At 36.8% G+C, this 21736-nt stretch overlaps 1 protein-coding gene and 2 long non-coding RNA genes across 5 annotated transcripts; all 3 read left to right on the top strand.

Moving 5' to 3' along the window:
- Positions 1-7823: 7823 nt before the first annotated feature.
- LOC142551197 (uncharacterized) lies at positions 7824-10883 on the top strand. Of its 3 annotated transcripts, none has more exons than XR_012821531.1 (3): positions 7824-8081; positions 8969-9034; positions 9384-10883. It is a non-coding gene; the product is annotated as an uncharacterized LOC142551197 (long non-coding RNA). The 3 variants fall into 3 exon arrangements; XR_012821533.1 differs by having other exon boundaries at positions 9620-10883; XR_012821532.1 differs by having other exon boundaries at positions 9623-10883.
- A 7062-nt stretch (positions 10884-17945) lies between these two features.
- Positions 17946-18371, top strand: LOC142550630 (uncharacterized). The gene has a single exon (XM_075659707.1). It carries the CDS (start codon positions 17946-17948, stop codon positions 18369-18371), a length of 426 nt encoding a protein of 141 aa, XP_075515822.1.
- Positions 18372-18799: 428 nt separating this feature from the next.
- Positions 18800-20910, top strand: LOC142551196 (uncharacterized). Its single transcript, XR_012821530.1, has 3 exons — positions 18800-19057; positions 19945-20010; positions 20599-20910. It is a non-coding gene; the product is annotated as an uncharacterized LOC142551196 (long non-coding RNA).
- Positions 20911-21736: the final 826 nt, after the last annotated feature.

The following is a 21736-nucleotide window of genomic DNA, read 5'->3' on the forward strand; positions in this document are numbered from 1 at the left end:
TTGGGCTCTACACTGCATATAAAAACACCTCAGAAGACCTTATTTTCGAAAATAATATATAAAAACGACATAAATTAACAATTAAAAATAATCATTTAATAAAAATATTTTCCATTTACGGTCCTCGGTCTCCATTCCTCGATTGCATCTCGAATAACCCTTAAACATACAGTTTTATGCATTATAAAATAAAATCATATTTTAAACATGTAAACATGCCTACCCCATTTAATTAATGCAATTAGAATAATTTAATTAGGCATTTTCTACTTTTCCTAGATTTGCATGTAGTTGGATTACGTTACCGTATTTTTGGACCTTACATCTGGACTCCGAACTTTTCTCAGTTCCTCTTTGGACATCTACATGGAAGAACTGAATAATTTCTATGCTAGAGGAGTAGTAACTGAAGACTAGAAGATTATGATGCCTCTATGAGATGATAGTCTGTTGATCGAGCATGATTATTTTTCTGCACTATTCCAGTTGCCTACTAAAGGGCTAACTGACTTCTCTCTAGTTCCTCAGCAAGCAGTTGAGGAAATGAAGCTGAAGTTCTTTGCATCTGGCAAGAGCACCAAGACATCAGGAAAAAAAAGGAAGAGATGAAATTGGATATCAAATTTTGGCTGATGTTGTGGCTAAACCAATTCTAGCAAAGACATGTTCTTTTGATGCCTAAATCACCGAGAAGTTCTTAGTAATGACTGTTATTGCCACATGGCCCAAATTCAATTGGTCAGTTATCATTTTCCAAATTTTTAAGGCAGTGGTCATTAATGAGAATCAATCACTCGAATTTTCCATCCCTTTGAGAAGAATATTTGAAGAATCAGGATCCGTACTGAGTAACTCAGTAACTCTGCACAAGTTCAAAGCTCTCATTACACCAAACATTCTCTCTCAGACCTAAATAAAAACATCTAAATATAAATGATGTTGGGATGATAGTCATCAAGAACTAGATTTGAAAGGCTCTGGTCACTAAAAAGAAACTAGCTGATAAAAAGGGAAGCAAGGTAACAAGACCAAAACCAAAGGGGAAATTGTTGGAATATTATAAGTTTCAGAGTTTGACAATTAAACCCGCAAGAGAACTGAAGAACCAAGCTGAGAGGTTGTAACAAAAAGAAGATTTAAAACCGATGACATATAGTTCATTAAAGGAATTGGTAATTAGAACTGAAGACTTCGCTTCAACTGAACTGGAAGAATCTTTATGAACTGAAGTATCCCAAAATAAAAGACATCAGTTTGAACTGAAAATGTCAAGGTGAACTGATCTGTCGATCAGCTGAATCCTAATCAGTTAGCCACGACATCATTTGTAATGTCAGCCAACAGACTGACAGTTCGTACAAAAGCAGAACAGGTGTAACAGAGCTAAACATTCTAATACTTCGTACCTCTATCAAATAAAGTAATCAACTTGAAATAAATGACTATTCAACGGATATTTGTCATTAAAAGAATTTAATGTGACCGTTGGAATTGAAGAATTTATATAGCTGATCGATTTAGTTGAAGAGGGTTGGTGAAAACGTACTGCACAAACTATCGATGATTATCAATCAGCGGTGATACATTATTCAAGCACTTTCTCAGTCTACAATTCGCACACTTGCTCTCTTATTTTCATTGTATTAATTTGGAGCATACAGTGATATGAATCTGATCGGGCATGGAGTTCAAAGGAAGGGAAGGAGGTTCAAGGAAGCATTGCATGGACTCATGAGCAATAGAGAAGAGCTTGCAATCAAGGTTCCAAGCTTCAAAGGGTTTGTGATGCATGGAAATGAGCTTGGGGGCCATAGGATCATTGTGCAAGTGTTAAATGATGTAGAAAAGGCAGAAGCCTCCGCGCTCTAGCGGTCAAATCCTACCGCCCAAGCACCAAACTTACTGTACAAGAAGCGAATTCCAGAACACTCGATACCCGAGCGATGACATCTTACTGCCCAAGCGCGACATGTCCAGAAAACCATGCGCCCGAGCGGTAGAATCTCGCGCCCGAGCAGGCCACCTTGCGGATTTTAGATATGGAAACCCTAGATTGCGATTTTGTTGTATTTTATTATATAATCCATTGTAAACACGAATTATAGATTTAGATTATTGAGTTTATATCATATTTTATGAGTTTTCTCTCAATTTCAAAGCTTGGTTTTGTATACACCTTTGTGTGTTTATCAAATTAAACTTATCAAAGTTTAATACTTAGTGGAGTTTGTCGATTGTTCTTCACTCGGATTGTCAAATACGAGTTTTTTAAAGGTTCGTTAGAATTTTGATTGTTTATTTTCGTTATTATTTGTTGCTAAATTCTTCGTAATTTAAAGGTGAATATTACAACCTTACTTGCGTCAAAAAGTTCGGGACAACACAACCGTTTCTTTTTTAGTCGAATCGAGGGCGTGACTCCGTTTTTGAGCACGTTTGCTTTTCGTGGTCGAAGAATCGCATCATACAGTCTAATTGTTTAGAGCAAATAACTTATTTGTTGTAAGGAATTTGAAAAACTAAGAGTTTCATTTTGGAAATGTATAAGTCCAACTGAAGTGGATTATTACAATCTGTTGTACTACATCAAATTATTTTAGTGAAAATCAAATCTTTGAGATAGAAGGGGTGATGTAGGAGCATTTGAAAACTCCGAATATCCATAAAATTTGTGTGTTCTAGTTTATTATCTATTCAGTTTTTATAGTACCATACTGTTGGAACATTTCATGTTCGCAATCTTAATTTTGATGTTAACAAAACTTGTTATTGTGTTTAAAACATATTTACTCAAGTGTGAAGTTCCACCAACTGTTATGATTAGAAATCTCAATTTGGAACAAGTCGTATTTCACGTACGTTGGGCAAACTCGGATGTTATCATGGTCTAACTGATCGCTGAATTACCGAACTGATTGCACGAAAACAGCAATCAGTTGTGTTTGAGCAGTTGCGGTATTTTTGTCATATCTCTCAGCTCAGTTATCAAAATGAAGCAATTCTGTATGCGTTGGAAAGATAAGACGATGATCTACAAATCATCTTCAGAAGTCAAAGTCTGAATCGAAGCTTAAGATGCTGATAAATGACGATGAAGCTACCGGTTTTGCACAAACTGAAATCAGCTATGATGATTTCAGCACACCAGCTGAAACTGAACCAGACCAACTGAAGACTAGTTGAACCAGACCAATTGAAACAGCTGACCAACTGAAATGAACCGAACCAGCAGCTGAGCAACTGAACTGAACTGAACCAGCTGCTGACCGGTTGAGTAGACTAGACTTGACCAGTCGGAAAAATGCCCAGCAAGACGAATTTGACCGTTGCAATTTCAGAACACTACAAAAAAAAGCAAAAGACAACGGTTAAAAACCCTTGTCGTTGGTCAAATAAAACCGTTGTTAAAGCCCCTGTTGTTAAAGGGTGCGCTCAAATACAACGGTGAAAAACTGTTGTCGTAGACGTCAAAGACGACGGTGAGAAACCGTTGTCGTAGGTCTTGTAAAACCGTTGTTAAAGGCCCTGTGGTTAAATGATGCGCTCAAAGACAACGGTGAAAAACCGTTGTTGTAGACGACTAAAGACGACGGTGAAAAACCGTTGTCGTGACATTGAAAAATCATTGTTAAACTAAATTTTGCGACGGCTTTTATAATCCGTCGCTATTAGCGACTGTTTTTCATATGATATCCATCACCAATTAGCGACGGTTACAAATTTTCCGTCGCTCATTAGCGACGGTGGTTATATGCTTTCCGTCGCTAATTAACGACAGTTCTTCATATAATTTCCATCGCTATATTTTTCCGTAAAATAAAAAAAAATTACTATTATAATTTAATAAACCTACAAGAAAAACCTTACAATCTTACTAAATTAATAATATTTATAATCTTACAATTAGAATTGAAAATAGTTTTTTTTTTAAACAAGAACTGAAAATAGTTGAAGAAAGAAGAATTTTTTGTGGGAAAAAATGACTAAGGATGTGGTTATTTATAGGCAATTTGCAATTAGCAACGGATTCTGTACTTTAGCGACGGATAAAATAAAACCGTCGCTATGAGCGATGGTTCAGATAAAGCCTTCGTTATTAGCGACAGTTTATTAAATAACCGTCGCAAATTTAAAATTAGCGACGATTGTTTCGTCGCTAATTTAAAATTGGGACAGTTTTATTGAAACTGTAGCTAAATGAAGCGACGGGTTTTTTTTATTGGACCGTCGCTAATTTATATTTGCGACGGTTTTTGCTAAATATAGCGGCGGTTTTTTTAAAAATGTCGCTGATTTGAAATTAGCAACGGTTTTTCTTAAACCGTCGCTAGCTTTACCGACGGTTTCAGAAAAACCGTCGCTAATATTAACCTATATTTTAAAAAAAATTATAAACTACGACAACCTTTTTTCAAAAAACCGTTGTCGTTAACCAAATAAAACACTAAAAAACGACAACGTTTTAAAAAACCGTTGTCGTAGTTAAAAAACCATCCGAAAGACAACGGTTTACACAAATCATTGTCTTTGACCCTTTACAGAATCTTATATAGACAACTTTTTGAAAAAACGTTGTTGTAGCCTAAAAAAACCATCCGAAAGACAACAGTTTTTAAAAACCGTTGTTGTAGCCTAAAAAAAACGCTCATAGACAACGGTTGTTAAAATCGTTGTTGTAGCCCAAAAAAAAGCTCTTAGACAACGATTTTCAAAAACAGTTGTTGTAGCAAAAAAAACGCTCATAGACAACGATTTTTAAAAACCGTTGTTGTAGACACATCAAAGACAATGGTTTTTAAAAAACCTTGTCTATCAGCGGGATTTTTAGGCTACGACAACGGTTTTTGTTAAAACCGTTGTTAAAAGTTAAAACACAACGGTTTTAATTAAACCGTTGTCGTATGAGTGTTGTTGATTTGTATTTTTCTTGTAGTGGAAATAGTATATAAACTTTCCAAACGATCATATTCTTGTGTCTAACGTATATATCATTGTTGGGGCTTATAAATACAACATATTGAGGATCAAACAAGAGCTTTTAAAGAGGATTCAAAGCATGGGCAGTTAGGATGAAGAAATCGGTTAGTTGAGTGCACAAGCCCTTGTGTGAGGATACAATTGAGATGTACACTGTAAAGGATAAATTCCTCACACACAATCACTCACACATATACAAGAGAGTTGAAATTCAAAGTTTAGTTGAGTGAGTATTTCACAAAGACAATAAACTTGTGTATGTAGTCTTTGCATATGAGACATTAAACATTATGCTGATTGTGAGGTGCTGCTTACAATCTTGAGTGCTAGGAGTTCAGTTTAGGCAGTGGTTAAGTCCTAGCTGATTGGGTTTGTACAAAAAGTTGTATAAATCAAAGTCTTCTATTGAATCATTCACAAGTGGAAGAAGGGGTGACGTAAGAGCATTTGAAGTCTCCAAACATCTATAAAAAAATTCGTGTCTATTTGTTTATTGCATTTACTTATCATTTTCATTGTTTTAAAGATGCATTGTTAAAGCATTTTATGCGTTCCTAAAATAACAAAATATTGGATACCAAGTGTTTGATAAAATTCTTCAACCAAAATATTTTTACTCATTCAACTTGCAAATATTTCAAATGCTTTACAAAATATTTAATCGATTTCTACGAAGGATTATTTCGAGTATTTTCTGCTTGGTTTTTAAACCAAACTCGATTTAATTTATCGGTGTTCAATATTTCAAGAACCGAGCTATTGTAGCTCAACGATTTACCTCCTAATAGATTCTGCCACATACACTCGGTATTCAATCTATATTTCAGTCTATTTCCGCATTATTATTAGTTGCCTGATTTTTATCGATAAATAAGATTTCAGAATAAGTAAAATAAAAATCTTATTCATACTCAAAAGATTTCAAAAAGCTTGAGTGTTTATTCTAATCCCCACTTCTAAACACTCTAACAGTTTTAACCAATCTTATCAAATGGTATCAGAGCGGTTAATCTTGTCTTGAATACTCTCACACGATCAAACTGGTAATCATGTCGTCATTCAAAAATTTCCCGCGTTCTCTAGAGAAAAGTTTGACGATTGGAAGAGAAGAATGCAAGCTCATTTAGCTTCTCAAGATGATGACGTGGTATGTCATAACTGACGGACCCAAGAAGATTATGAAAGCCAACACAGCTGCTACTCTTACTGATGGAGCACCAAATCATATAGAAAAGCCACGAGATGAGTGGACTTCCGAAGATAAAAGAAAGGCTAACTTGGACAATGTTGCCAAAGACATCTTGTACAAGACTGATGCAGCAAAACTTGCAATGTAAAATCCTTAGTAAAATTAATAATATTCAAGCTCTAAATAATCGCAAGTACACGATGTCAAGTCATAATATAGTGTACGAGAGTACAAGTATCGTTCTCTAGAGACTGTATTTCGCAATTGTTATTCTCAGTTATTAAACTTTTAGCAACAATAATTCATATGATTGTTTACTACTACGATGATTTAATAAAAGCTCAACAAAATGATTCACAATTTAAATGATGAAATAAATAAGCTAAAATTATTGATTAAATATTCAACGAGAAACGAATTTGTTAAGAATCTTGGTTCACCAACGCTTCGCTAATTTACTTAATTCATTCTAAAATAATCTACGCTTTCGACGGGATTTTCTATCCAATTGAACACGCCCTCTCGAGCTATGACAAACTAAATCAACGCAGTGAAGTAATTAAATCTCTTTAATTATTTATCAAAGGTGAATTGCATGTCATTCTATGAAATCCCCTAGCTTTCGACCTACAGGGCTATGACAATCGACGTGTATCCGACTTCATATTTCTATGTAAATTATAAATCCATGGATCAGGCTACTTGTTCCTATCACGGGTTATTCTCTCGAACTTACTCGCAATATGAAATCGTTATTAAAGTTAGCTACGCTTTAACAACGCAATGAAAATAATAGCACAATCAAGATTAAATCAAAAGTCGATAAATGAATTAACTAAACTCGTTTTTGGGTTAGGATACCCTTAAATCCCAACAAATAATAAAAATTAGATACTAGAATTCGTTATCAAAATAAGCAAAACAATATTTAAACAAGAAGAATTAAACTAGAAATACTAGACGTGACGAAAACGCGAAGAACGTTTCCCAGAAATCGTTAAATCTTCAACTCCAAGCTTTCTCCAAGGCTTCTCTCTTCCCAAATTTTTGGCTGCTGAAAAGTGTTTGAGTTTTCGTCCCTATGGTTTCTTTGTGCAGCCACAAACTTTCCAAGTTGCATACAAGTCAATTAGGAAACTTTCCTTGTTTACTCGCGCTGGGGCGGTAAAGGATTACAACCCTAGCGCGAGGTCTTCTGCAGTGTTGGTCGTTTCTCATGCATCTCGCGTTGGGGCGGTCAAGAATTACTGCCCTAGAACGAGGTCTTCTGTTGATTCCGCCTCTCACGCTGGGGCAGTCAAGAAATGTGAGAACCCAAATTTAATTATTCAGTATTTGGCAAGAATTAGAAATAATTATTTTAAAGTGCTAAATTAAAATAATTAAGCCAAATAATTATACTTGTGTGTTAAAAATATGTATTAGAAAATATCGGAATTGTAGACGATATTAAAATACATATCGATGTTTAATAGCACACAGGAGTTGTAAATATTTGGACCGGGTCACATTCTAGCAATTGGGCTAAATCATTTAAATACACGTGTATATATGTATATGGAGATGTGTTTATAAGGAAGCCCATTTGCCCCAAGCCCAATCCATTTCTTCCTTTAAGTTTCTCATTTCTTCTTGTCTCTTCTCTTCCATCCATTTTTTTTCTTCTCCATCGTGAGCAGCTACTCGTCGCCTTTGGCTGCTAGGAAGTGGGTCTCCATAGCTCTCCCAAGTTAGCCCAAGAAGTCCCTCAGCTCTCCTTGCTATAATCATCATAGAGGAGCTTGTTTCTTGTTACCATGTTTCTTCCAAGTTGCTGCGTTTCCTTTCCAGCTTCTTGATTTCTATTTTTCTTGGTTCTTTAGAGTGTGAAGAGGTTGATTCTAGCTTTATTTCAGTTCAAGGGAAGCTTTTGAAGGTAATCCCTAACCCTAGGTTTTCAAAATTTTATCCATGGAAGAAGTTGGTTTCTGTTTTTCGAGTTGCAGGTTTTTGGCTTCTGATTTTCTGGTTTTTGTGTGGATTGCACTAAGAATCTTGACTTGTGGTTCAAATAGCACTTATAGCTCTATGTGTTAGCTTTCTATAGCCACTGAAAAAATGGAATTCCAATTAAAAACGGATTTGATATGATTTTTCTACAAAAATGTGTGAAAATGGAATTCTTAGTTGGAGCTGTGCAGAGTAGCTACTGCAATTCGAGTTTATGACATTTTTGTTCTCGGATTCTGGACTTGTGATTCAAATAAGAGTTGTAGAGCTATGCGTTTTCTTCGTATTGGTATAAGATTCGTTAAATTCCATTAAGAATTGAGGTCGTTATGCTCATTTTTCCGAAACTGCTCAGTACAGACTGCTGTCCGCGAATTGCGTTGGTAATGGCGTATTCTAGTAAATTCTGGGATTTATCTGCTAGGATTCTGGAAATGGTTTCTTCTAGGAAAACTTATATATTTGAGTTTTCTTTCATCTAAAATTGGCGGATATCGATTTGAGTCAATGATGAGTTAGATATGAATTTTATATTCATAAGTGTCTAAACTAAATTTGTCACAGACCTTGCATCTCATGTTTGCTGGTTTTGGGCGTTTTTCAGTGTCGAAATGATTGAATTTCATTTTGATGTCATCTGATGAAATATGGGATTTTGAGTTAGGAGTCCAGCCATGTATGATAAGTGTGTTTTGGTTAAGTTTTGGTTGAGTTATGACCTTAAAACAAAACTTAGGTACAAGTTGGAATTAGTAATTTGTTTTTGGCTAAGAGTTGAATAATTATTTGATGGAAATAAATTATTTGCCACAGGTTTTAGTATCCAGGAAGCACCGAGGAGTTCATAAACTATTGTGGTAATTTAATTTGAAGGTTAAGGTACGGATTGATCGATTCTTTACATCGTCTATAACGACGTGTAATTAAATTGATGTGATTTTATGAAAATTGTGTGTTTATGTGATCTTTGTGCAGTTTGGTTGTATTTTAGGATTATTCCTCATTTTTAAAAATAAATGTGAGTTTTTAAATATATTGGAATAATCTGTGAATTTATATGCATTGTTGAGCACGCATTCATATCGAGACATGACTCCGTTGTTTCCGAGATCTCTGTTTAATCTTGGATGAGTTATTTAGACATCAGAGCCGAGGGCATTTAAGCGTCACACCTCTGATGACTAGCGGAAGGGCCGAGCAGTTCTGCAGACTAACACCACCGATGCAGATGTGCAGGGCCGAGGGCTTATTTGACACGTAACACTCCTGGCACATGTGGCCACAGTTGTTACTATCTTTTCTTTGGATCCAGTTTGATACCTGAGATTATTGGTACCCTACATGCATTGCATTGCATTGATTTCATTACATGTCATTTATTTATGTCGTAATTTATTTGATCTTCGTACTGGGGTTTGACCCCTGTCCCTCGGGGCTGCTGTGGTTTGTTTTGTGATTCCATAGCAGGTTATACAGGTTGTTCTGATGCAGCTGGCGGAGCGTCTGCCAGTGGAGCCCAGTGAGTCGGTTTGAGTTTGGAGTCCCCAGATATTTATATTATATATTGAGTCATTTTCCGAGGAGATGCCTCGTGTATTTGTATGGTTGTATTTTGAGTGTTGGATCCTATTTGGTGTGATCGAGCCTAGCCGGCTCTGTGTGCGATTGGTATTCTGTTTGTTTTATTGGACTTTATTTTCGAGTATAAAGGTTTTGTTGTGTTGTTTTGAATTTTTTGGTAAGTCCTATTTACGGGGAGGTCATGCCGAAGTTTCTGTAGTCCCAAAATGGAAAATTTACTCGTTTTCGCTGTTTACGCTAATAAATCCTGGTTGTTTGATAATTAAAAATTAATCAGGAGCACGGGCCCTCACAGTTGGTATCAGAGCGTAACTGGGGTATGCTCGAATTAGAGTCTAGGACACTCGAGTTTAGACACATATAAATTGATTGCATATTTGATTTACTACTTTATTTGATTTGCATGCTATGATTATTTAACTTAGCTAAGATAGAGCTGGTAGTGAAGTAAGTTTGACGCTTCGTTTATTTATACCTAGTGGACTAAATTCTAATTTTCCTTGAACCTTTCAGTGCTTACTATTATTTTTCTGCTTGTGGATTAATCCTTGTGTCTTGTAGAATGGCACCGAGAGGAAGAGGCAGAAAAGGAAAAGAATTTATCCAAGAGTCCGAAGCTCAGAACATAGGAAATACAGAGGGTATTGGTAGAGGTAGACTTGGTCGCCCTAGAGGAAGGGCAAATCAAAATTTGAATATAGAGGTAGAGGTGGAGCAGGAACCACCAATTCGTCGAGAAAGGAATGTTGCAAGAAATGTGGAAGTTGATCGTGAAGTTCAGCAGCTGACCCAAAGAATGAGAGAAATGGAGTTAGTAATTGCTAAATTCCAAGATATGCGTCCTCCAAAATTCTTTGGAAATGAAGGTGGCAAAAAGGCAACAGCGTGGCTGAAGAGCATGAACTATTTGTTTAATCTGGTGGAGTACACTCCAGAGCTGAGACTCAAATTAGCTGTATACCAACTCAAGGATCGAGCACAACTGTGGTGGGAAGCCACAGAAGAAGCGATCAGAGAATCTGGTCAGATAATTTCTTGGGAGGTATTCCGTACTCATTTTATTCAAGAAAACTCGCCTCCATCTTATTATTCTGCTAAGGAAGCCAAGTTCAATCAGTTGGTTCAGGGAAATATCTCAGTGGGAGAGTATGCCTCTCTATTTTCTGCTCTACTAGCTTACGTACCTCATGTTTCTAATAGTGATTGATCGAGCAAAACTTGCACTGTGAAATCCTTAATAAAAATATGGTTTTATATGCTCAAAATTAATCGCAAGTGCACGATGTCAAGTAATAGTATAAGTTACGTGAGTACGAGTATCGTTCCACTGAAGACTGTATTTGACAATTATTATTTTTAGTTATTAAATCTTTAGCAACGAAAAATTGGTTGATTGATTATCACTACTATGATCAAATAAACGTGCAAATAAGATTATTCAAGAATTGATTAATGGAATATAATATCTAAAATGGTTGATTAAAAATTCAATGAGAAATGAATTTGTTGGGAATATCGGTTCACCTACCCCTCGTTAATTAATTAATTCGTTCGATAATGATTATATGCTTCCGACAGGATTTCATATTCAATTGAACACACTCTCTCGAGCTATGCCAAACTAATTCTACTCAATGAAGTAATTAAATGTCTTTAATTATTTATCAAGAGCGAATTTCATGTCGATCTATGAAATCCCCTAGCTTTCGACCCTTAGGACTATAACTATCGACGCGTATCCAATTTCATATATCTATGTAAATTGTAGATCCACGGATTATAATACTCGTTCATATCACAAGTTTTTCTCTCGAACTCACTTGCAATATAAAAATGTTGTTAAAGTTAGCTACGCTCTAACAACACGATAAAACAATAGTATAATCAATAATAAATCAGAAATCGATATGTGAATTAATTTAAATCAAAGTTTGGGATAGGATCCCCTTAAATCCCAACAAATATGTGAAGTTAACTACTAGAATTCATAATTAAAATAAACAAAACAATGTTTGAATGATAAAAACTAGATTAGAAATACTAGGCTCGACGAAAACGCTAGGAACGACGCCCGGAAATCTTCGAATTATCGATCCAAGCGCAAAAACCCTCTTTAAGCTCGTGGCGGCTGCTCAAATATGTTTGAATGAATGAAAAACGTCCCAAGATCCTTCCCATATCATCCTCATCCCCAGATTAAAGTAAGGAATCGGCAAAGATATTTTCCCAAAGGCGGTAGAAAATTACCGCTCGGGCGCCAGATCTTCTGTAATATTTATTGAGGAATGCGGCATTCGCGCTCGGGCGGTAGAACTACCGCCCAAGCGCTGAGTCTTATGTAAGTTGGCTCTTCGGAAGATAAATCTCGCGCCCAGGCGGTAGAAAATTACCGCCCGGGCGCCATACTTTCTGGACATCATCTTAGCTATTCACCTCTCGCGCCCGGGCGGTAATTTTCTACCACTCGAGCGCCAGCCTTTCTGCCATTTTCTTCTTGGCTTGCGCACTTTGCTCCAGATTTGGTTTTCCGGTCATTTTTCCTGCAAATTTGTCACACACAAGTGAGACATGATCAAATGCAAATGTTTACTCTAAAATAAACAAAATGTAAATGAAATGTACGCATGCACAATGCAAACACACACAAACTAATGCAATAAAACATGTAAAAACCACGTCTATCAGTGATCGTTCCAAGCTTTTGCGTTTCATGCAAGGACTGAATCGGACGATACATACGTTGGTTATGACTTGAGCACCAACTACTTATGCAGAAGCGGTAGAGAAAGAAAAGAATATTGAGGCTAGTTTGCTTTGGGGAGGATCACAACCGGTTCCATCTTTTACTTACCAAGGGTCCGGGAGTAGCATTAAGATGCCAGTGGGCATACCTCCTAATCAGCCTCCACAATCAAACCAGCCACCAAAGCATCAGAAATTCAGAGCTAAAGGAAAGCACTTTAAGAAGAAGTATTACAGCAGTTCATCTAGTTCAGGTAGTTCTAGGGGAGGAAGATCTAGTGGTTATGTTCGAGATTCTTGTGGGAGATGTGGAGGTAGGCATTCTACTACCCAATGCACAGGAGTTCAGGGAGACTGCCATACATGTGGATTACCGGGACAATATGCGAGAGTTTGTCCAAATGCGGGAAGACAACAGTATCAACCCTCGCAGTTTAGCCAGTTTCCGCGAGCCCCAGTGCCTAGACCATCTACTCCACAGCCTAACTACCAACAGCCCAGAGGATCTTCTCAGCAGTACTTTCCAGGACCTCAGCAGGCTAGGGTGCATGCGTTGACACAGGACCAGGCTCATGAGACGCTCGGAGGGGTCATTGCAGGTATATGCTTTATTTTTTATCATCCTGCACGTATATTGATAGACACTGGAGCATCTCATTCATTTCTGTCTGCTGCATTTATCGATGATCATGAAATAGCTACTACCTTGTTGATGGATACGGTGTCTGTGTCACCCCTGCTGGTGTGTATTTGATGTCTCGTGAGATAGTTCTGATCTTTGTGATTAGATTTGATGATAACCTTATGATAACTAATCTAATCAAATTGTTTATGTCTGACTTCGACTGTATATTTTGACGAATTATCGAGCCACCGTTGATTGTTTCCATGGAGTTGTCTGATTTAGACCTTATTATGGCCATAAGTGGAACTTTTATTGTAATGATTCTTAGTCACGCATTCCATTAGTGTCAGCAATGGAAATGTTTAGATTGCTATCGGCAGGGAATGAAGGATTCATGATTTATGCAGTTGATGTCACACAGGAAGAAATGTTGAAAGTTTCAGATATTCCTGTGGTAAAGGATTTTCCTGATGTATTTCCTGATTAAATTCCCGGCTTTCCGCCCCAAAGGGAAATAGATTTCAGTATTGAGTTAATGTCAGGAACGAACCCTATTTCTAGAGCACCGTATCGTTTGGCTCTAGCGGAGCTGAAAGAACTTAAGGACCAATTACGAGACTTACTGGAGAAAGGTTATATTAGACCAAGTATGTCACCTTGGGGAGCTCCAGTATTGTTTGTGTGGGGACCCGGACGCTAATCATCTTCTTAATCATCTTTGGGATTTAATTATCAATTAAGATAAACATGGTCTAAAAATTTTTCTTTTTAAAATATAAGCGCGGAACGTAATGGAATTTAACTAATATACATCTCAGTATAAAAGTACAATAATATACAACAATTATTCAAACTAGTCTAAGGTTCAACTACTAATTTCCAGTATTAAACCAAGTCTACATCCAAGTCCGGAATCACCACTCTAATCTCAATCTCTCATCATCCTCTTGACCCTGATCCTGTCCCACCTGTTGTCATGCACACATACAAACAAGAGAACAGCCGGATACTCCGGTGAGAATAAATCCCAGTATAAATAATGTATACATGCAGTTAATTGAATTAACATAAAAGCATGAATTATATCTTATCACATGTAGCATAATCAAACAACATGTATCAATACCAGTCTGTAAATAAAACATGAATCGTTCTCTACGAAACATAAATCAATACGGATCTGTAAATCAAATTCTACTCTCAATATCTAAGACTCGACTCATCTCTCATTCTAATCTAGGGATCCCGGTGAATAAGAACGTAACAAGTCTCCCACCTACTACAACCAGTCGCAGTGGCGGTACGTTCTTATTTCTGGACTTTGGTCTAGCTGTATCGAATAATCTACAATAAGAACAATGTCTGTATCTTAAGCATATCGATACACCAAACGTCCAGTGCCTTGGCGTATTTACCAAGACTAAGCCTAGTCTGACAATGTGCAATGGGTCAGTGACTATACTGTCAAAATCTAACCCCTCTGTCAGTGACTCTCACTCAATAGCTCTCTGCTTTCTATTTCTAATTCAATAGAATAACATAATCATTAAAACACAAAGGTATAAAAACAATACAATACAAGTATGTGGTTTAGGAAAACTCGAGTAAAATCTAACTCAAGTCGATCTCCCAATTAACATCGATTTATATCTTTCTCTTCTCGGTCTGATGAAGACGAAGTCTTGTATTCCAATCTGTCCATACCCAGTCTGGCAATGACAAGTCACATAAATACCATATCAGTATATAACTCAATTCAAGACTTGTTCTGATCAATACTCAATTCAATACATAATCTGATCTATATCTGAACAAGGTACAATCTAATTCATATCAACGATATCACGATACAATCGAAATCATTACTGAATCTGATCAATCTAAATAAACTGATGTTTCGACGGCATAACGATACAGTCTCGATAACCCCGTCAATCTCAACATCACATAGATACTACCAGAATTCATAATCAGTATTAATACAATTCATAATCTTAATATCGGTACACTTAAGATCAGTAATAACTCAACTCTGATATCAAATCTCAATCAATTCAACTCTGAAAATCATAACAATTGTATAACCAGTCTATTCTTTAATCTGACTTCAATTATACAATGCCTACTGTAGCAGAAACATCATATCTGATTCATATTCTATACGTTACATGCATAATGGAAAGTGGCGCACTCCTTCACATAACACGTCTCGCGCATATGCGCGACACAATCCGCGCATATGCGCGAGACCTACGGGTCTCGGCTTTAACCACTCGCGCATATGCGCGCTTCATCTCGCGCATATGCGCCAAAGTTTCTGGACGGGTCGCGCATATGCGCGCCTTATCTCGCGCATGTGCGCCGATGCTTCTGTAATTTTCGCGCATGTGCGCCGATACCTGTCGCGCATGTGCGCGGGACTCTTCTTGTACTTCATGTCAAATCTTCTTTCGGTTCTTCCGGTCTGATTCGTTTTGTTTATAGTCATCTCGATTAATAAATAAATCATTTCAGATTAATCTCCGATTACAGTAATAAAGTCTCGGGCCTTACAGTTTGTAAAGAAGGAGGACGGGACGATAAGGATGTGTATTGACTATCGTCAATTGAATAAAGCTACAGTGAAGAATAAATATCCTCTCCCACATATCGATGATTTGTTTGATCAGTTGTAGGGTACATCCATGTATTCCAAGATCGATCTTCGTTCTGGATATCATCAGCTTAGAGTTAGAGAGGAAGATGTTCCTAAAACTTCATTTCGGACACGTTATAAGCATTATGAATTCTTAGTCATGCCTTTCGGATTGACTAATGCTCCAGCAATTTCATGGATTCGATGAATCGTGTTTTTCGAGAATTTTTAGACAAATTCGTTATTGTCTTTATCAATGACATTTTGATTTTTCAAAAACAAAGAAGGAGCATCGAGAACATTTGAGACTAGTCCTCCAAACACTCAAAGTAGCACAATTATATGCTAAATTTCCTAAGTTTGAATTTTGGTTGGACAGAGTAGTATTTCTGGGTCATGTTATATCCGCTCAGGGAGTTTCAATGGATCCCAGTAAAGTCGAAGCTATTATTATATGGCCAACACCAACAAATGTTTCTGAGATTCGCAGCTTTCTGGGATTAGCAGGGTATTTTAGGCGTTTTATTGAAAGATTTTCTGTTATTGCAATGTCTATGACCCAATTAACGCAAAAAGATCGACGTTTTGTGTGGATTGCAGAATGTGAATCAAGTTTTCAAACTTTGAAGGAAAAGTTGACAACAGCTCCAGTGTTAGTTTTACTTTCAGGCTCAGGGAGATTTGTTGTGTGTACAAACGCTTCTCTGAATGGACTGGGATGTGTTTTAATGCAAAATGGGCGAGTTATTGCATATGCATCACGACAGTTGAAGCCACATGAGACTCGATATCCAGTTCATGATTTAGAATTGGCTGCCATTGTGTTTGCGTTAAAAATATGGCGTCATTATCTGTACCGTGAACAATTTGTAATTTATTCTGATCACAAGAGCCTTAAATATCTTTTCACACAGTCCGAATTGAATATGAGACAACGTAGATGGATGGAGTTGCTTAAAGACTTTGATTGTGAGATTTAGTATCAACCAGGGCGAATGAATCTAGTTGCAGATGCACTTAGCAGAAAAGCTCAAAACGCTATGCTGACATCTCTGAATATTTCTTAAGTCTACGAGCATTTGGGAACATCAGGATGGACTTATCAAACAAGTGGAGATTACTTTATAGTTTCATCTATCAAAATCGAGCCACAGATAATATCAAGTATTAAAGCATCACAGAGAACTGATCCACACATTCATATATTAAAAGAATTGGTTCAAACAAATCAGTCAGATAAGTTCAGTGTTGCCTTAGATGGTAGTTTGCGCTTTAATGGGAGACTTGTGGTTCCTAATTTGATAGAAAAGAAAGAAGCTTTATTACATGAAGCACATTGTAGTAGACATAGCATTCATCCAGGAAATCGAAAGATGTATCATACTTTGAAAGCTCATTATTGGTGGGAAGTTACGAAGAAGGAAATTTCTGATTTCGTGGCTAAATGTTTAATTTGCCAACATGTTAAAGATGAACGAATGAGACCTGGCGGTATGTTAAATAGTCTTGAAGTACCACAGTGGAATTGGGAGCACATTGCTATGGATTTCGTGACACACTTACCTCGTTCTAATCGTGGTTGAGATGCAATTTGGGTGATTGTTGATAGATTGTCTAAATCAGCCCATGTTATTCCATATGACCGTACTTGTACTTACAAGAAAATTCCAAAATTGTACATTGATCATGTGGTAAGATTGCATGGTATGCCAATAAACATAGTATCAGACCATGATCCAAGGTTTACTTCGATGTTTTGGAGTAGTTTGCAATCATCTCTGGGTTCAAAGTTGGCCATGAGCACTGCTTATCATCCTCAAACAGATGGTCAATCAGAAAGAACCATCCAGACTCTAGAGGATATGTTACGAGTAGATGTAATGGATTTCCGGGGTGGTTGGCAAGAATCACTGTCTCTGGTCGAATTCTCTTACAACAATAGTTTTCAGAAAACGATCGGTATGGCACCATTTGAAGCTTTATATGGCAGAAAGTGCAGATATCCGATTTGTTGGGAAGATGTGGGAGAACGACAAATGTCTAAACCAGAGTTTGTACAAGAAATGAAAGATAAAGTTGAATTGATCAGAAAAAGAATGAAAGCAGCCCAGGATCGTCAAGCAAGTTATGCTAATAAAAGGCGTTAGCCTTTAGAGTTCCGGGTTGGCGATTATGTTTTCTTGAAAGTATCACCGTTTCGTGGTACTATGAGATTTGGACGTAAAGGGAAGTTAGCTCCACGTTATATTGGTCCGTATGCAATTGTTGAGAGGATTGGCACTTTGGCTTATCGTTTGGACTTGTCGCAGAGTTTGTTTGCGATACACGATGTGTTTCATGTATCTATGCTGCGGAAGTACGAGCCAGATCCATCTCATGTTTTGAGTACCGAGAATGTGGAGTTAGATAATTCTCTAAGTTACGTTGAGCATCCAGTTCAAATTCTTGATCACAGAGAGAAGCAACTAAGGAACAAGACGATTCCTTTGGTTTTGGTGCAGTGGAGTAGACATGGGATAGAAGAAGCTACATGGGAGTTAGAGGCTCGAATGCGTCAAGAGTGGCCTCACTTGTTTGAAAATATGATGATTAACACCATGTACTCAGATTTTCCTATGTATTATAAGTGGTAAATGTTTTAACCACTTTGTGTATAAGTGTTGTGTGCGTTAGATTTCGAGGACGAAATCTTTTATTAGCAGGGGAGAATGTGAGAACCCAAATTTAATTATTCAGTATTTGGCAAAAATTAGAAATAATTATTTTAAAGTGCTAAATTAAAATAATTAAGCCAAATAATTATACTTGTGTGTTAAAAATATGTATTAGAAAATATCGAAATTATAGACGATATTAAAATACATATCGATGTTTAATAGCTCATAGGAGTTGTAAATATTTGGAACGGGTCACATTCTAGAAATTGGGCTAAATCATTTAAATACATGTGTATATGTGTATATGGAGATGTGTTTATAAGGAATCCCATTTGCCCCAAGCCCAATCCATTTCTTCCTTTAAGTTTCTCGTTTCTTCTTGTCTCTTCTTTTCCATCCATTTTTTTTCTTCTCCATCGTGAGCAGCTACTCGTCGCCTCTGGCTGCTAGGAAGTGGGTCTCCATAGCTCTCCCAAGTTATCCCAAGAAGTCCCTCAACTGTCCTTGCCATAATCATCATAGAGGAGCTTGTTTCTTGTTACCATGTTTCTTCCAAGTTGCTGCGTTTCCATTCCAGCTTCTTGATTTCTATTTTTCTTGGTTCTTTAGAGTGTGAAGAGGTTGATTCTAGCTTTATTTCAGTTCAAGGGAAGCTTTTGAAGGTAATCTCTAAGCCTAGGTTTTCAAAATTTTATCCATGGAAGAAGTTGGTTTCTGTTTTTCGAGTTGCAGGTTTTTGGCTTCTGATTTTCGGGTTTTTGTGTGGATTGCACTAAGAATCTTGACTTTTGGTTCAAATAGCACTTATAGCTCTATGTGTTAGCTTTCTATAGCCACTGACAAAATAGAATTCCAATTAAAAACGGATTTGATATGATTTTTCTACTAAAATGTGTCAAAATAGAATTCTAAGTTGGAGCTGTGCAGAGTAGCTACTTTAATTCGAGTTTATGACATTTCTGCTCTCGGATTCTGGAGTTGTGATTCAAATAAGAGTTGTAGAGCTATGCGTTTTCTTCGTATTGATATAAGATTTGTTACATATCATTAAGAATTGAGGTCGTTATGCTCATTTTTCCGAAACTGCTCAGTACAGACTGTTGTCCGCGAATTGCGTTGGTAGTGGCATATTCTAGTAAATTCTGGCATTTATCTGATAGGATTCTGGAAATGGTTTCTTCTAGGAAAACTTATATATTTGAGTTTTATTTCATCTCCAATTGGCGGATATCGATTTGAGTCAATGATGAGTTAGATATGTATTTTATATTCATAAGTGGCTAAACTAAATCGGTCACAGACCTTGCATCTCATGGTTGCTGGTTTTGGGCATTTTTCAGTGTCGAGATGATTGAATTTCATTTTGATGTCATCTGATGAAATATGGGATTTTGAGTTAGGAGTCCGGCCATGTATGATAAGTGTGTTTTGGTTAGGTTTTGGTTGAGTTATGACCTTAAAACCAAACTTAGGTACAAGTTGGAATAAATAATTTGTTTTTGGCTAAGAGTTGAATATTTATTTGATGAAAATAAATTATTTTCCACAGGTTTTAGTAGCCAGGAAGCACCGAGGAGTTCATAAACTATTGTGGTAATTTAATTTGAAGGTTAAGGTACGGATTGATCGATTCTTTACAGCGTCTATAACGACGTGTAATTAAATTGATGTGATTTTATGAAAACTGTGTGTTTATGTGCTCTTTGTGCTGTTTGGGTATATTTTAGGATTATTCCTCATTTTTAAAAATAAATGTGAGTTTTTAAATATATTGGAATAATCTGAGAATTTATATGCATTGTTGAGCACGCATTCATATCGAGCCATGACTCCGTTGTTTCCGAGATCTCTGTTTACTCTTGGATGAGTTATTTAGACATTAGAGCCGAGGGCGTTTAAGCGTCACACCTCTGATGACTAGCGAAAGGGCCGAGCAGTTCTGCAGACTGACACCCCTGACGCAGATGTGCAGGGCCGAGGGCGTATTTGACACGTCACACCCCTGGCACATGTGGCCACAGTTGTTAATATCGTTTCTTTGGATCTAGTTTGATACCTGAGATTATTGGTACCCTACATACATTACATTGCATTGATTGCATTACATGTCATTTATTTATGTTGTAATTTATTTGATCTTCGTACTGGGGTTTGACCCCTGTCCCTCGGGGCTGCTGTGATTTGTTTTGTGATTCCATAGCAGGTTATACAGGTGGTTCTGATGCAGCTGGCGGAGCGTCTGCCAGTGGAACCCAGTGAGTCGGTTTGAGTTTGGAGTCTCCAGATATTTATATTATATATTGAGTCATTTGCCGAGGAGATGCCTCGTGTATTTGTATGGTTGTATTTTGAGTGTTGGATCCTATTTGGTGCGATCGAGCCTTGCCGGCTCTGTGTGCGATTGGTATTATGTTTGTTTTATTGGACATTATTTTTGAGTATAAAGGTTTTGTTGTGTTGTTTTGAATTTTTTGGTATGTCCTATTTACGGGGAGGTCATGCCGAAATTTATGTAGGCCCAAAATGGAAATTTTTACTCTTTTGCACTGTTTACGCTAATAAATCCTGGTTGTTTGATAATTAAAAATTAACCAGGAGCACGAGCCCTCACAAGAAATACCGTCCTAGCGCGAGATGTTCTGCCCGGACATCCTATTTTGTCGAGCAAAACTTACACTGTAAAATCCTTAGTAAAATTTAATAATATTCAACCTCAAAATAATCGCCAGTGCATGATGTCAAGTAATAATATATTGTACGATAGTACTAGTATCGCTACTCTAGAGACTGTATTTAGCAATTGTTATTCTTAGTTATTATACATTTAGCAACGATAATTTAGATGATTTTTTACTAATACGGTTATTAAATAAAAGCTCAACAAAATGATTCACAAATTAAATGATGAAATAAATAAGATAAAATTATTGATTAAAGATTCAATGAGAAATGAATTTGTTGGGAATCTCAGTTCATCTACCCCTCACTAATTTACTTAATTCGTCTATGCTTTCGACAAGATTTCCTATCCAATTGAACACGCCCTCTAGAGTTAAGACAAACTAATTCAACGAAGTGAAGTAATTAGATCTCTTTAATTATTTATCAAAGACGAATTGCATGTCATTCTATAAAATCCCCTAGCTTTCGACCTACTGGACTATGGCTATCATTGTGTATCCGACTCCACATTTCTATGTAAATTTTAAATCCACGGATTATGCTACTCGTTCCTATCGCGGGTTATTCTCTCGAACTCACTCGCAATATGAAATCATTATTAAAATTAGCTACGCTTCAGCAAGGCAATGAAAATAGTAGCACAATCAAGAATAAATCAA

This window comes from Primulina tabacum, chromosome 7 (genome assembly GCF_025594145.1).
Source record: "Primulina tabacum isolate GXHZ01 chromosome 7, ASM2559414v2, whole genome shotgun sequence".
Classification (NCBI taxonomy): Eukaryota; Viridiplantae; Streptophyta; class Magnoliopsida; order Lamiales; family Gesneriaceae; genus Primulina; species Primulina tabacum.

What these genes read in the sequence shown, in the direction of transcription:
- LOC142550630 (XM_075659707.1), top strand. Translation starts at nt 17,946, where the DNA reads ATGAGATTTGGACGTAAAGGGAAGTTAGCTCCACGTTATATTGGTCCG.